The 14170-nt window shown below is 40.8% G+C and overlaps 1 protein-coding gene across 3 annotated transcripts; it reads left to right on the forward strand.

Annotated features, from left to right (window-relative positions):
* The first annotated feature begins 1403 nt into the window (after nucleotides 1–1403).
* Nucleotides 1404–10099, forward strand: CCL20 (C-C motif chemokine ligand 20). 3 transcript variants are annotated; one of them, XM_067027561.1, is made up of 4 exons: nucleotides 1404–1482; nucleotides 2652–2766; nucleotides 3495–3572; nucleotides 10057–10099. In XM_067027561.1, the coding sequence occupies exons 1-4, from the start codon at nucleotides 1404–1406 to the stop codon at nucleotides 10097–10099; spliced, it is 315 nt and encodes a 104-aa protein (XP_066883662.1). The 3 variants fall into 3 exon arrangements, with proteins under 3 accessions (XP_066883662.1, XP_058907769.1, XP_058907770.1); XM_059051786.2 differs by lacking the exon at nucleotides 10057–10099 and adding an exon at nucleotides 4517–4538; XM_059051787.2 differs by lacking the exon at nucleotides 10057–10099 and adding an exon at nucleotides 4517–4538 and having other exon boundaries at nucleotides 2655–2766.
* Nucleotides 10100–14170: the final 4071 nt, after the last annotated feature.

Below are 14170 nucleotides of genomic sequence, written 5' to 3' on the forward strand. Positions count from 1 at the left end.
CTGTCTAGCTTTTCTATTCATTATTGAAAATATGGTATTGAAATGCCTACCTTTATTGTTGAATTGCTTATTCTTCCCTTCGATTCTGTCAGTTTTTGCTTTATGTATTTTGAGGTGCTGTTGTTAGATGTATATATGGTCATGATTTTTATATCTTTCTGATAGATCGATCCTTTATCATTATGGAACTCCCTCTTTATCTCCAGTAACTTTCTTTGGTTTTAAAATTTATTTTTTTAGATATAGGCATAGCAACTCCAGTTCTCTTTTGTTTATTCTTTGCATGGTATATCTTTTTCGATATTTTACTTTCAATCTATTTTTTATAGTGGACAGTTCTTTTTTAAGATTTTGATATCTTTAAACTTTATTTTTTAAATGATCATATAATACAATTCACTTTTTTCTTTTGATGTACATTTCTATGAATTTTAACACATGTGTAGTGATGTGTAACCATTCCCATAATAGGATAGAAAATAACTTCATCACCCCCCAAAAACTCCCTTGTTGTGTTTTTTTATAGTCATACCCTTCCTGTCCCTAGCATACAATGATATTCTTCCTACATTTTTCCTTTCTTTTTTCTTCTGAGGCTTTGTATTGATTTATGTAACCACATTTGCATGAAGAGTTATGGGCAGATGAGGGTCATTTTCTGGGCTGCAATGTTGATTAGGGTCATGTAAAATGTAGAAGATTTAGAAGAGTGAGATTGAAACTAAGATAAAGCTGAAACTTGAGCCTCACTTAAGAGCTGGTATTTTCCACGAAAACTGGGGACACTACTAAGCATTGCTATATTACCTGCTCTGCATAATAGCCCAGAAATTCAAGGTCTTTGGTGACAGCTGAGCACCAACGACGAAATTGTAAATGCCTGAGTATGCTTGGTGTCCTGCCTCATCCTCTCCCTCCCCTATTGGCTCTGGAAAGCAATCAGAGTGTAACAATAGGAGTTCTGGAATGTTCCTGAGTGGGGCTTATCTTTGTATCACTGTTAATCCTTGTCCTCTCTTTTCAGAGACAAGAGATTAAGTTAAAACAGGACAGACATCTTTTCTGGGACGCAGGGCTGAGCTGCTTTTCCTTCTTTGCAAAATCAAAGGATTTTACAGGATTTTCCCCTTCTTAACCCTCCCTCCCCCTCCATCCTGACCTTCACACCTTCCCAACATTAGGGAAAGGCAGGAAGTTAGTTTTCCCTGTGGTTTCTTCTTTGTGACGACATGATGGGGCAGGTTAATCAAATGGGGAAAACCCCATGTGAGAACACGCCTTCTATGTGCGTTCTCATATTTGCTATAAGTAGGGCCATCCCAGACCCAGGCTGCTGTCAAGCATAACAGCTCTCCCAGGGCACTAGGTACCCAGCACTAAGACATCTATTCTTTGAGCTGAAAATGATGTGCCGTAGCAAGAGTTTGCTCCTGGCTGCTTTGATGTCAGTGCTGCTACCCCACCTCTGCAGCAAGTCAGAAGGTAAGTGTCACTATTTCTGTTAGCAGAGGAGGAAGAACTATTTTCATTTTTCTCTAAGCCTTGAGCTCATCTAGGGGCCCCCAAGGGATGGAAGCCTGTTAGAAAATCTTCAGAAGGAAGTGATGGGGGCTGTCATCTCACTAGGGAGTGGAAGAACGAAAGGTTACTGCTGCCTGTCCGGATGTGTTCTCTGCTGTCAGTACCAGCAAATTTGGGGGGCGGTGGTGGTGGGCTCTTAGGGACCCTCGAACTCCAGAACAACCCAAAGTGCTATTCTGGGAGAGCTGTAAATTGTGTAACATTACCAGTGAATGGCGCCATTTTGAAATGTAGAAAATTCTTCCATTTCCCTAGCTTTCTCATTTCCCAGCTGAATAGTTTTAGCAGAATTCAAAACTCATCCTTTAGGGGTGGATTATGGCACCTGACTTCATCCTTACAAGGCCTTGGGGACATCACTTGTCAACTTTGGGATTACATTTATCCATTACAGCAGGTTAAGGATACAGTAGGTTGTAATTTAACTCAGGGGAGTGTCCAAGAATTGCTTTATGACTGTAAGAGGACATCACTTTTAGCAACAGGTGCATTCCTGAAAGTACATGTGTTGAAATTTTATGAACAAAATAAAAAATTCCCATTAACTAATATTACAATTTCAAAGTGTTTTAATTGTAGCTCTTATTAGCAGCTCCTATAAATCACATTTTCCTTTGTAACTTCTTGTCTTTCCCCTCCTCTCAATATTCAATAGCCAGATAATAGATTAAAACCTGCCAATTTACTTTTTTTTTCTGAATTTAGAAGGTTATTTATAAGGGTTTCTTCAAAGTGGAAGGTACTCATATTCTTGAGTGACTATAGTGAATGAAATAAAGCACTGTCAGTTTGTGTTTCTTACTAAAGATATTCCTTTTATGAGACTGATGTCTCATGTGCTTCTAAATTGTATTATTGAACCCAAATTTCCCAGTACACAAACTATTTTTTTTAAAGAGAACTGGAAGCTATGTTAAAATGGGTCTCAAAGATATTGGAGGTGTTCCTCTAAATAGTTTATTTACCATATAAATCAGATTCTAGGTTTTCCACAACTTCAAGTAGTTCCACCATACCTATCACAGAATAAGTTCATTCATGCGGACTCAATATCTTTCATTTCTTTTTAGCAGCAAGCAACTTTGACTGCTGCCTCCAATATACACAAAAAATCCTTCATCCCAAATTTATCGTGGGCTTCACACAGCAGCTGGCCAATGAAGCTTGTGACATCAATGCAGTCATGTAAGTTATTAAGGGATTCTAATTCATTTGTATTAGGAGTACATGAGAATTTCAAGTAGGAAAAGCTTTGCCTTTTTGGAGTTTCATTCAGAAATAACTCATGTGGCAAAAAGCTAGCTGTGTTTTAGTAGTACATTTATTCTTCAAAATTCACTTTAAAGGAACTGGAATAAGACAAAACTTAGTTTTAAAAAAATGAACATAGTTGAGGGCAAAATCACTTTTGAAGATAAACTTATAAGCTACTAAGTTTCTATCTCAGGAAAATATGAAAAACCTAAACTTTGAAATGAGCATCTTCTACCAGAAAGTGGTTGGGTTGTAAGCTAAAGCTCAGAGTAGTTACACTATCTCATATAATATTCTTGATTTATATAGGGTATTATATTTTGGAAGTGTATAAGTTATTGATCAGATGTATACATATTTCATGTAGCCACCAGCAACAAAATTAAATAATCCTGGGACTTTATCTTCCTGTTACTGCACAACTTTTTGTTAGATTGCAGAGAAAGTCAGGGAGAATCACTTTCATTTCTTGCATCAAACTTTATAAGAAGACTTTTTTTTTTTTTTTTTACATTTTGTTTCACCTCTGAAACAAATAAAATGTTTAGGGTGTAGAGTCACCAACTGGAATATGAAATTTCCATTGCATGGCCTGTGGAAAAAACATTTAAACAATAAATGAAATTGAAACATAAATCCAATTCCCTGACTTTTTTCAGCTTATACACAAAGAGAAGATATGCTGTGTGTGCAGATCCAAAGAAGAATTGGGTGAAACAAGCAGTGCATATCCTCAGGTATGGAACGTTTACAATCCACCAGCCTCTCTCCAAATATTCGGTAAAGAGTGGTATTCAGAGTGGTGCATCACAGGCTTGCTGGGATGCTCTAGTCTAAGCACTATGGCATTTTTAAAGGGTAGTTTGAATCGGACCATGAAAACAAAAAAAATCATTTTTTCAACCACTTACAGATCATTTTAATTAAAAAACATACATTTATTTATTTGTGGCTGAGTTAGGTCTTTGTTGCCGCATGCAGGCTTTCTCTAGTTGTGGTGAGCTGGGGCTACTCTTCGTTGTAGTGTGCAGGTTTCTTGTTGCGGTGGCTTCTCGTGGCGGAGCACGGGCTCTAGGGTGCAGGCTCAGTAGTTGCGGCACACGGACTTAGTTGCTCTGCGGCATGTGGGATCTCCCCGGACCAGAGATCGAACCGGTGTCCCCGGCATTGGCAGGCAGATTCTTAACCACTGCGCCACCAGGGAAGTCCCATTTTTAATTGTCTTTAATTTAATGATTTTTCACACGATGTATTAGATTCCTCTATGCATTTGATTCTTGTTGCAAAGATGTCTCCTATTTATATAATTTACAGACTACATGACATTCATTTGTGAAAAGCTAAAAAATAAACAGTTAAAAAGAGATCAATGGCTCTGATTTACACTGATGATAATGGAGTGACATTTTATTAATGGACAGAATCATCTTACACCAGGGTGCCAGACACTGAATATGAAGACACAACCTTAGTGTTCATATCCTGTTTCTGTCCTTAGTTAGCTGGTTATGTTGGGTAGGGTCCATTCTCTCTGAACCCTGATTTCCTCATATGGCCTCTGAGCTGCTTGGTATCCTGAGATGAGACTGGAGTGTCTGAGGCAATCCGTAGGCACCAAAGACATTCCCACCCGCCAGGCACCCCATCTTTGCTTATTTTTTTCTTCTTTTTCACTTTATAGTCAAAGAGTCAAGAAGATGTAAAAATGGATACTCCCTGGAATGGAACTGGACACAGCCCAAGAGCAGGAGGAGCCTAGCTGAGTTGGCAGTTTCACTTACACACTGTTGCAGGTTCAGAGCTTATCTGATTGTGTCTCATTGGACTTGTCCAATTAGTTTAGTGAAGTTGATTCATATTGCATCACAGTTTGCTTTGTTAAGCATCACATTATACTCTATTTTATGTTATGTTATTTATATATGTGGTTTTATTTGTGTTTTGCTATTTAATACTAGTTTTCCATAAGCTGTTTGGTTTAGTATGAGGTATAAAGTTGTGCTTGGAGGAATAAAATATATGGACTTTCTTGCAAGCAGAAGGCTATTAAAAAAATTAACATTCTTCTGTTTATATAGTTCTGTTTCCTAAATTGTTGTAATTACCTTGTTAAAGAGAAAAATGATAAGAAGAATAAATATTGAAAATAAAAGAACCAAAACTTATTTGTGGATTGAGTTAAATAGCATTTATTAAGAGGTGTATTAAGAATAGTTAAGAGTTTAGTAAATACGAAAATGTTGTGAAAATTGTATTCCCCATTTACTTCTTCCTGGTTTTTCCCTTTATCTCTATCTCTTGTGGTCCTGGACTTCATTCTATATTAATTATAATGGAAAGGGTTTTTTGAATTAAAAAAAAAAATTCAAAGTCATTTAAAACCAAAAATTAGAAAGATTCTATCTGTGACATAGGTCAATATTTCTTGATATAAAACTTGTCAAAATAAAAAAAAGTATGCCCATCTATTTTGAGACTGCAGGGACACAACAACTGTTTAGAAAATTCCTTGAGCAATCACCTAGTCCGTCATTCTGTCACCAGCCATGGTCCTAGGAATGGGCATCTCGGCAGAGGAACATTTCTCTACTTTATAAGTCCTCCTGAGTCATCTTTAAGCACTTTCCAAAAAGAAAGTGATTATGCAGAGGGTTTATTTTTTAAAATTAATTTATTTTATTTTTGGCTGTGTTGGATCTTCATTGCTGCACACGGGCTTTCTCTAGTTGTGCTGAGTGGTGGCTACTCTTCTTCGTGGTTCATGGGCTTCTCATTGAGGTGGCTTCTCTGGTTGCAGAGCATGGGCTCTAGGAACTCAGCTTCAGTAGTTGTGGCACGTGGGCTCGGTAGTTGCGGCTCGCGGGCTCTAGAGCGCAGGCTCAGTAGTTGTGGAGCACGGGCTTAGTTGCTCCGCGGCATGTGGGATCTTCCCGGACCAGAGCTAGATCCCATGTCCCCTGCATTGGCAGGTGGATTCTTAACCACTGCGCCACCAGGGAAGTCCTATGCAGAGGGTTTTTAGAAACCTATTGCCTCAGTAACCAGAAGAGAGACAACAAATGTGTGAAACCTAGCAAGAACCCAGAAATGAGATGAAAAGACCCTGTACCGGGGTAGTTCTTGTCACCGTAGTCATGCACTTAAGTTCACACAGTGCCCGACACAGCACTCTGGACAGTCTGCTTCAGATTCCAAAGGTCACGAAGGTTTAGTGGAGGCAAACACACTGATAGGATTTAAAATCCAGACATGCACATCTGTCACGCAGGCAATGGTGAGTCATTTGGTGTACAGCCAAATGCTCAGTAGGCTCTGAAGACATCTCTGTGCTCATAAATAACAACACTGAGTCATCAGGGAAAGTATGGTCAATATCCTGTCTGACTACTCATCAAACATGAGTTAGCACCTATTATGAGCCAGGCACCGAGCCAAGTGAAGTCGGAGGTACCAAGAAATTAAGTTAGCACTTGGCGCTCACTCCCAGGTAATCAGTGCGGAGCAGTGTGGGAAGAGAGTGGGGTGACTAGAAGATCAGCTATGACAACACAGGGTCGTAAACACTTGGATAAAGGAAGGCATGGGACAGGGCATTAGTAGCGAGGATTTCCAGAAGAAAAGAATATTCAGTTGAACTTTATTAAATAGCCAATATTCAATGCTCTTGAACTATGAAGGTGGCAATTGTGTATGGTTCAGCCCTTGTTTGAGTCGAGGGATGAAGGGCCAGTAGGAGACACCCAATTGGAAAAGGAGCAGCAGGGGGTGTTTGGAAATATCTGGGGGCATATTTTAGTTGTCACAGTGTCTAAAGATGGGATGCTAAGGTATTCAGTGGGCGGGAGACAGGGATGCTAAACCCACTGGAATGCACAAGATAGCTTGGCACAATGAAGAATTTTCTTACCCAGATATCAATTATGCTACCAGTTGGGTAACACTGGATGGAGTGGGACATATGCAAGGAGTGGGTGTAGGGTGAATCAGCTGCAGATTAAGTAAAACTGTTACCTCAACTAGGCATAGTGGTTTGAACTTGAACACGGAAACACAGGGGAACCATGGAAGAAGTCAAAGCAGGAGGAAAAGGAGGTGGGATGGAAGATGGATGCAGAGATACAGAGAGAGCTGCAATGAGTGAGCTGTGAAACGGTGGGACCTCAGTTAAGGCCATGGCAAAAAGAAAGGTAGCAGAGATGGGCTTGGAATACTTTGTGTGTGTGTGTGTGATACGCGGACCTCTCACTGTTGTGGCCCCTCCCGTTGCGGAGCACAGGCTTCGGACGCGCAGGCTCAGCGGCCATGGCTCACGGGCCCAGCCGCTCCGCGGCACGTGGGATCTTCCCGGACCGGGGCACGAACCCGTGTCCCCTGCATCGGCAGGCGGACTCCCAACCACCGCGCCACCAGGGAAGCCCGAGCTTGGAATTCTTGAGACTCATTCTAGACAACCCTCCCTCTGCTACCCCTCCCCACAGCCAGTCACCCTTTCCTGGAGCAGCACAGCCAGAGAGGACCACTGTCGGGGCAGTGGCCCATTTGGCTGACTGCTGCTGGGAGGCCTCACCAGGTGAGCTTTGCTCAGTCAGGAAAGTAGCACATTTTGTTAGTGCTCTGAATGTGCTGAATCGTTTGGGACTAGGAGTCCTCATACCTATCCGCTGAGTTTCTGGAGCCAATTTATTAATCACATGAGAACATTCCACTGTCAAGTCCATGGGTAAAAGCACATGGGCAAATCAGTGCGTTACCCCTGTGAGTTCAAATTGGAATCACAAAGCCAGATTGTTAAGCCTGGGATCAGAGTGCAGTACAGAGTCTCAGCCATACAACTGAAAGTTTAATTTATTAGTCTCACTGCACTAACCGTGTTCAAGGATTAGGGAAGTTGCTCCCAATTCACAGCTCTTCTTTTTCTTTTTTTCATTTTTGGAAAATGTATTTTCTACTTAATTTTTAAATTAAGGTATAATTTACATACAGTAAAATGCACAAGTCTAAGTGTACAGCTCAGCTGAATTTTTGCATATGTACATGCCCGTGTGACGACTCCGGGCCATGCAAGATATCAAATATTTTCATCACCCGGATGGCTCCCTCATGCCCCCGTACATCCATCCAGCCCCAGAGTAACAGCTTCAACCAACCAATGGCCATCTGGTTACATCTATTCTGCCCAACTTCTCCCCACTTACATACCCTGACTTACTCTGAAGCAATTCCCCGATATCAAATTGTTATATATGAATATAAATATATATTTACACACACATACACATATGTATATGTATTTTTTAAACAGGGACTTTTATTTTTTATTTATTTATTTTTTTTTTTGCGGTACGCGGGCCTCTCACTGCTGTGGCCTCTCCCGTTGCGGAACACAGGCTCCGGACGCGCAGGCTCAGCGGCCATGGCTCACGGGCCCAGCCGCTCCGCGGCATGCGGGATCTTCCCGAACCAGGGCACGAACCCGTGATCCCTGCATCAGCAGGCGGACTCCCAACCACTGCGCCACCAGGGAAGCTCCCCCAGGGACTTTTAAAAAGACACAAACAATCTCATTATCACAGATTTAAAGATCAACACTAATTTCCCAATATCACCAAATGTTCAGTCAATGTTCTAATTTCCCTGTTTGTTTCCAAAAAGGGTGGTATTTATTTTTTTATTTACTGCAGTTGACATGTTTGAATGAAGCTCCACATAAGTCCCCCACACTGCATTTGTGTGATTTGTTTCTTTTTGAGTTTCATCTATGTTTCTTATCCCTACCATCCTTCTCTTTTTCCTTTGTGATTTATGTTTTGGAGAAACCAGGAAATTTTTTCTGAGTTCCCACCTTCTGGGTTTTGGTGGTTGCATTCCTGGGGTGTCACTTAGTTTGTTTCCTGACTCCTAGTTGTAAATAGAGGCTGGGTTGGGGAACGGGACCAGACGACTTTATAAGTGGCATTGTGCCGCACGGTTATAAAGTTGCCTAAACTGAGGTTAGCAAGAGGAGTGAAAGAGGAGGTGGTGAACAGGGGCCAAATTCTTCAAGGAAAGTAAAGAACTGATCACGACCTTCGACTGACAGCCAGAAAGAGGAGAAGTAGATGGCCTAATGACACACGTGTACTTCAAAGAATGGGGAGGTGTGTAGAAATGAAGAAGTGCCATCGTGGAAGCACAAGAATGTTGGTTTCTACCTGCTTTTGGCTCTGTGGGCATCTTCAGAAAACCATAAGGGGAGTGCTGTTGCCATAGACTCAAGTTTCAACCAAGACAAGGAGATAGGGGAGCAAAAGCTGGAAGGACAGGAAAGAATTGTTAGGAAAGGCCAGAGCTGGACATCATGGAGATGGGTTGGAGGTATACAACAGTTGAAAGCATGAGAAATATGAGAAAGGGCAGATGCATGCAAGTGTTTGGGTAGTAATCACGTCGTTAATAAAATCTAGACTAGTAAGCAGCAAGTGATATGCTAATATCACTTGCCAAGATCATTAATGTATTATCTCATTTAAACATGAGGTAGGTACTATTTTTTATGCCCATTTTGGGGACAGAGAAACTGAGGGTCAAGGAAGCTAAGAAATTTACCTAAGGTCACACAGTCTTTAGAGATAGGATGGAATTAGTTGGTATCAAGTTTCTGACCAGGCGACTGGTATGAAGGTGTTTCTGTGTCAATAAGGCAGCCCTGTGGTGTCTAATGTTCCTTGACGTTGGTTCTCTTGTTGGTTCTTTGTCATCTTTATAATCATCTGTATGCTCTGCTGTTTTAGATGGTATCCAAGTGTTAGAACATAGAACATTTTAGACTTTCTTACTTTGGTATCAAAGACTTAAAAAGTTTGCCTTGTCAAGGAGTAAGCTCCAGTTGTGATGTGGTTACCTTCTTCCCCAGCAGTGCTAGGCACGTATCACAGGTTTTTTTTTTTTTTCTTGTGAAATCATGGTTTATTGAGTGAAAGCTATGTTCTCTACCCATTCATTCCTTCAGTCAACGGCTATTTATTGAGCACCTACTATAAGTCAGGCATTGTTCTGGTCACTGAGAATGAGCAGGACGAAGTCCTTGCTTTCACGTGATTTATGGAAGGAGAGGAAACCAACATATAACCGAATAAATGTATAATATGAAAGAAGAATAAAGGCACTTGGGGATGGGGATGGGGATGTAGAACTTCTCCATATCTGTGAAGAAGCTGTCACTATTTACCTTCTTTCTCTCAGAAGCAATGCCCATGTCTTCCTCTTGGCTGAGCAAGGAATCTAGATAAGGTAAGAAAGACAAACGTGATTAAACCTACCCAAGAGTATAGTCTTAATTTTCTGCGATGAAATAAGGTCCATGGAGGACTGGTGTACTAGGCCTTGGCTTACTCTGACTTTTTCTGACTGAAAGGATAGGTCATAAATTCAAATTACTCAGACTGTAAACTATTCCTCATTGTATTAACTCTTCCACCAAGCATCAAGGTTCCAACTGGGGACTAACGTAAGGTACTTAACTATGGCCTCAATTTGGTGATTGAATCAGCACAAAGCACCATTTATATCCACAGACTTTGCAAATTTGTTTTCTTTCTGTGGTTCTGACTTAACTGAAACAGATAAACAAGGTTGATGAATAAATCTGGTACAATAATGTAGTTATAGATAATGCTGCCCACGCTCTGGCAGGGTACAACACACTCTCCATTCCTCTAATTACTAGAATCTGGGCATTAAAAAAATATATATTTATTTATTTTGTTTATTTACTTATTTTTGGCTGTGTTGGGTCTTTGCTGCAGCACACGGGCTTTCGCTAGTTGTGGCATGTGGGGGGGGGCTACTCTTCATTGTGGTGCGTGAGCTTCTCATTGCGGTGGTTCTCTTGTTGTGGAGCACGGCCTCTAGGCACATGGGCTTCAGTAATTGTGGCACCTGGGCTCAGTAGTTGTGGCTCACGGGCTCTAGAGCGCAGGCTCAGTAGTTGTGGCGCACAGGCTTAGTTGCTCTATGGCATGTGCGCTCTTCCCAGACCAGGTCTTAAACCTGTGTCCCCTGCGTTGGCAGGCGGATTCTTAACCACTGAGCCACCCGGGGAAGCCCACAATCCAGGCATTTTTAACAGTCAGTGGTCACACGTTTGAAAGGCCTAACATGGAAAACTTTTTTCATGTTTCTTGTTCTTGCTGTCCTCCTTCTTCACTTGAATATCAGTTATCTTAACAGGAATATATTAAGATTTTTTTTAACATCTTTATTGGAATATAACTGCTTTACAATGGTGTGTTAGTTTCTGCTTTATAACAAAGTGAATAAGCTATACATACATATATATCCCCATATTTCCTCCCTCTTGCATCTCCCTCCCACCCTCCCTATCCCACCCCTCTAGGTGGTCACAAAGCACCGAGCTGATCTCCCTGTGCTATGCAGCTGATTCCCACTAGCTATCTATTTTACATTTGTTAGTATATATAAGTCCATGCCACTCTCTCACATCATCCCAGCTTATACTTCTCCCTCCCTGTATTCTCAAGTCCATTCTCTAGGTGTATGTCTTTATTCCTGTCCTGCCCCTAGGTTCTTCAGAACCATTTTTTTTTTTAGATTCCATATATATGTATTAGCATATGGTATTTATTTTTCTCTTTCTGACTTACTTCACTCTGTATGACAGTCTCTAGGTCCATCCACCTCACTACGAATAACTCAATTTTGTTTCTTTTTATGGTTGAGTAATATTCCATTGTATATATGTGATACATCTTCTTTATCCATTCATCTGTCGCTAGGCACTTAGGTTGCTTCCATGTCCTGGCTATTGTAAACAGAGCTGCAGTGAACATTGTGGTACATGACTCTTTTTGAATTATGGTTTTCTCACTGTATATGTCGAGTAGTGGGATTGCTGGGTCATATGGTAGTTCTATTTTTAGTTTTTTAAGGAACTTCCATACTGTTCTCCATAGTGGCTGTATCAATTAACCCACAGCCAACATAGTTCTCAATGGTGAAAAACTGAAACCATTTCCTCCAAGATCAGGAACAAGACAAGGTTGTCTACTCTCATCATTATTATTCAATATAGTTTTGGAAGTTTTAGCCACAGCAATCAGAGGAGAAAAAGGAATAAAAGTAATCCAAATTGGAAAAGAAGAAATAAACCTGTCACTGTTTGCAGATGACATGATACTATACATAGAGAATCCTAAAGACTCTACCAGAAAACTACTAGAGCTAATCAATGAATTTGGTAGAGTAGCAGGATACAAAATTAATGCACAGAAATCTCTTGCAATCCTAAACACTAATGAGGAAAAATCTGAAAGAGAAATTAAGGAAACACTCCCATATACCACTGCAACAAAAAGAATAAAATACCTAGGAATAAACCTACATAAGGAGACAAAAGAATTGTATGGAGAAAAGTATAAGACACTGATGAAACAAATTAAAGATGATACAAATAGATGGAGAGATATACCATGTTCTTGGATTGGAAGAATCAACGTTATGAAAATGACTATACTACGCAAAGCAATCTACAGAGTCAGTGCAATCCTTATCAAACTACCAATGGCATTTTTCACAGAACTAGAACAAAAAATTTCACAATTTGTATGGAAACACAAAAGACCCCGAATAGCCAAAGCAATTTTGAGAAAGAAAAACAGAGCTGGAGGAATCAGGCTCCCCGACTTCAGACTATACTACAAATTTCCAGTCATCAAGACAGTATGGTACTGGCACAAAAACAGAAATATAGATCAATGGAACAGGATAGAAAGCCCAGAGATAAACTGATGCACATATGGTCACCTTATTTTTGATAAAGGAGGCAAGAATATATATACAATGGAGAAAAGACAGCCTCTTCAAGAAGTGGTGCTGGGAACACTGGACAGCTACATGTAAAAGAATGAAATTAGAACACTCCCTAACACCATACACAAAAATAAACTCAAAATGGATTCAAGACCTAAATGTAAGGCCAGACACTATCAAACTCTTAGAGGAAAACATAGGCAGAACACTCAATGACATCAATCACAGCAACATCCTTTTTGATCCACCTCCTAGAGAAATGAAAATAAAAACAAAAATAAACAAATGGGACCTAATGAAACTTAAAAGCTTCTGCACAGCAAAGGAGACCATAAACAAGATGAAAAGACAACCCTCAGAATGGGAGAAAATATATGCAAATGGAGCAACTAACAAAAGATTAATCTCCACAATTTACAAGCAGCTCATGCAGCTCAACATCAAAAAACAGGAGTATATTAAGTTTAAATTCACCTGAATTCCAGGTGATGAGGAAAGTGTTGGATTTAGATTCATTCCGACTCAGGCCATAACGAGCTCAGTGCTTTAGAGGCCCAAATCTGGGGAAGAAAAGAACTTCTGGATTCCTAAGAGATGAAGGTTAGAGCACGACCCAGGTAGATACAGGATCCAAGGTGAAGGGCTGTTATGGGCTGAACTGTGTCACCCACCCCCAAAACGCATATGTTGAAGTCCTGACCTCCACTGCCTCAGGTGTGACTGTATTTGGAAATAGGATCTTTAAGGAGGTAATTAAGGTTAAAGAAGGTCATAGGGGTGGGCCTTACTCCAATATGAGTGGTGTCGTTATAGGAAGGGGACATTTGGACACAAATATGCACAGAGGAAAGACCACGTAAACACACAGCAACATGATGGTCATCTATAAGCCAAGGAAAGAGACCTCAGAAGAAACCATCCTGCTGGCACCTTGATCTTGGATTTCCAGCCTCTAGGACTGTGAGCAAATGAACTTATGCTGTTCAAGCCTCCCAGCCTGTGGTATTTGTTCCAGAAGCCCTGACAGATGGATAGAGAGGCCAAAGAGAGCGAATGGAAGCTGATCTTGAGAACTTTGGGATTTATCACAGGTGTTGATAAATTCACTCAGCGTGGTTCATAAATAGGTTTTCACACAAGATCTTCAGTTCCTTGGGTGGTATCTTCTGTCACAGAAGTTTTCTCACATCTATCTCAGCCATGTTATTGGGATGGGACTACGCTCATTGGGAGGAAAAGTACTGACAAAGCTTAATAAATGAAGGTTCCCATCTGCTCTGAACTACCTGGCAGTGATTGATTCACCTCTCAAGGCAGAAGCTGCCACACAGTTGTTCTGTGAAAAAGGGAAGGTTGTCATTGAGTCCCCCCAAATCTGCTCCCAATCACAGGAGAGTCAGGAAGCTATTTTTTCTTTGTTCACAGACCCCAACCGCCTGCCCGTGGTTCAATACATGTTGGATAGAGGCTCCAAAGAGATAGGTAAGTTGGCATCTGTCTCCCTCAGTAAATCGAGTCTTAGGCAATT

This window comes from Kogia breviceps, chromosome 2 (assembly GCF_026419965.1).
Source record: "Kogia breviceps isolate mKogBre1 chromosome 2, mKogBre1 haplotype 1, whole genome shotgun sequence".
Classification (NCBI taxonomy): Eukaryota; Metazoa; Chordata; class Mammalia; order Artiodactyla; family Physeteridae; genus Kogia; species Kogia breviceps.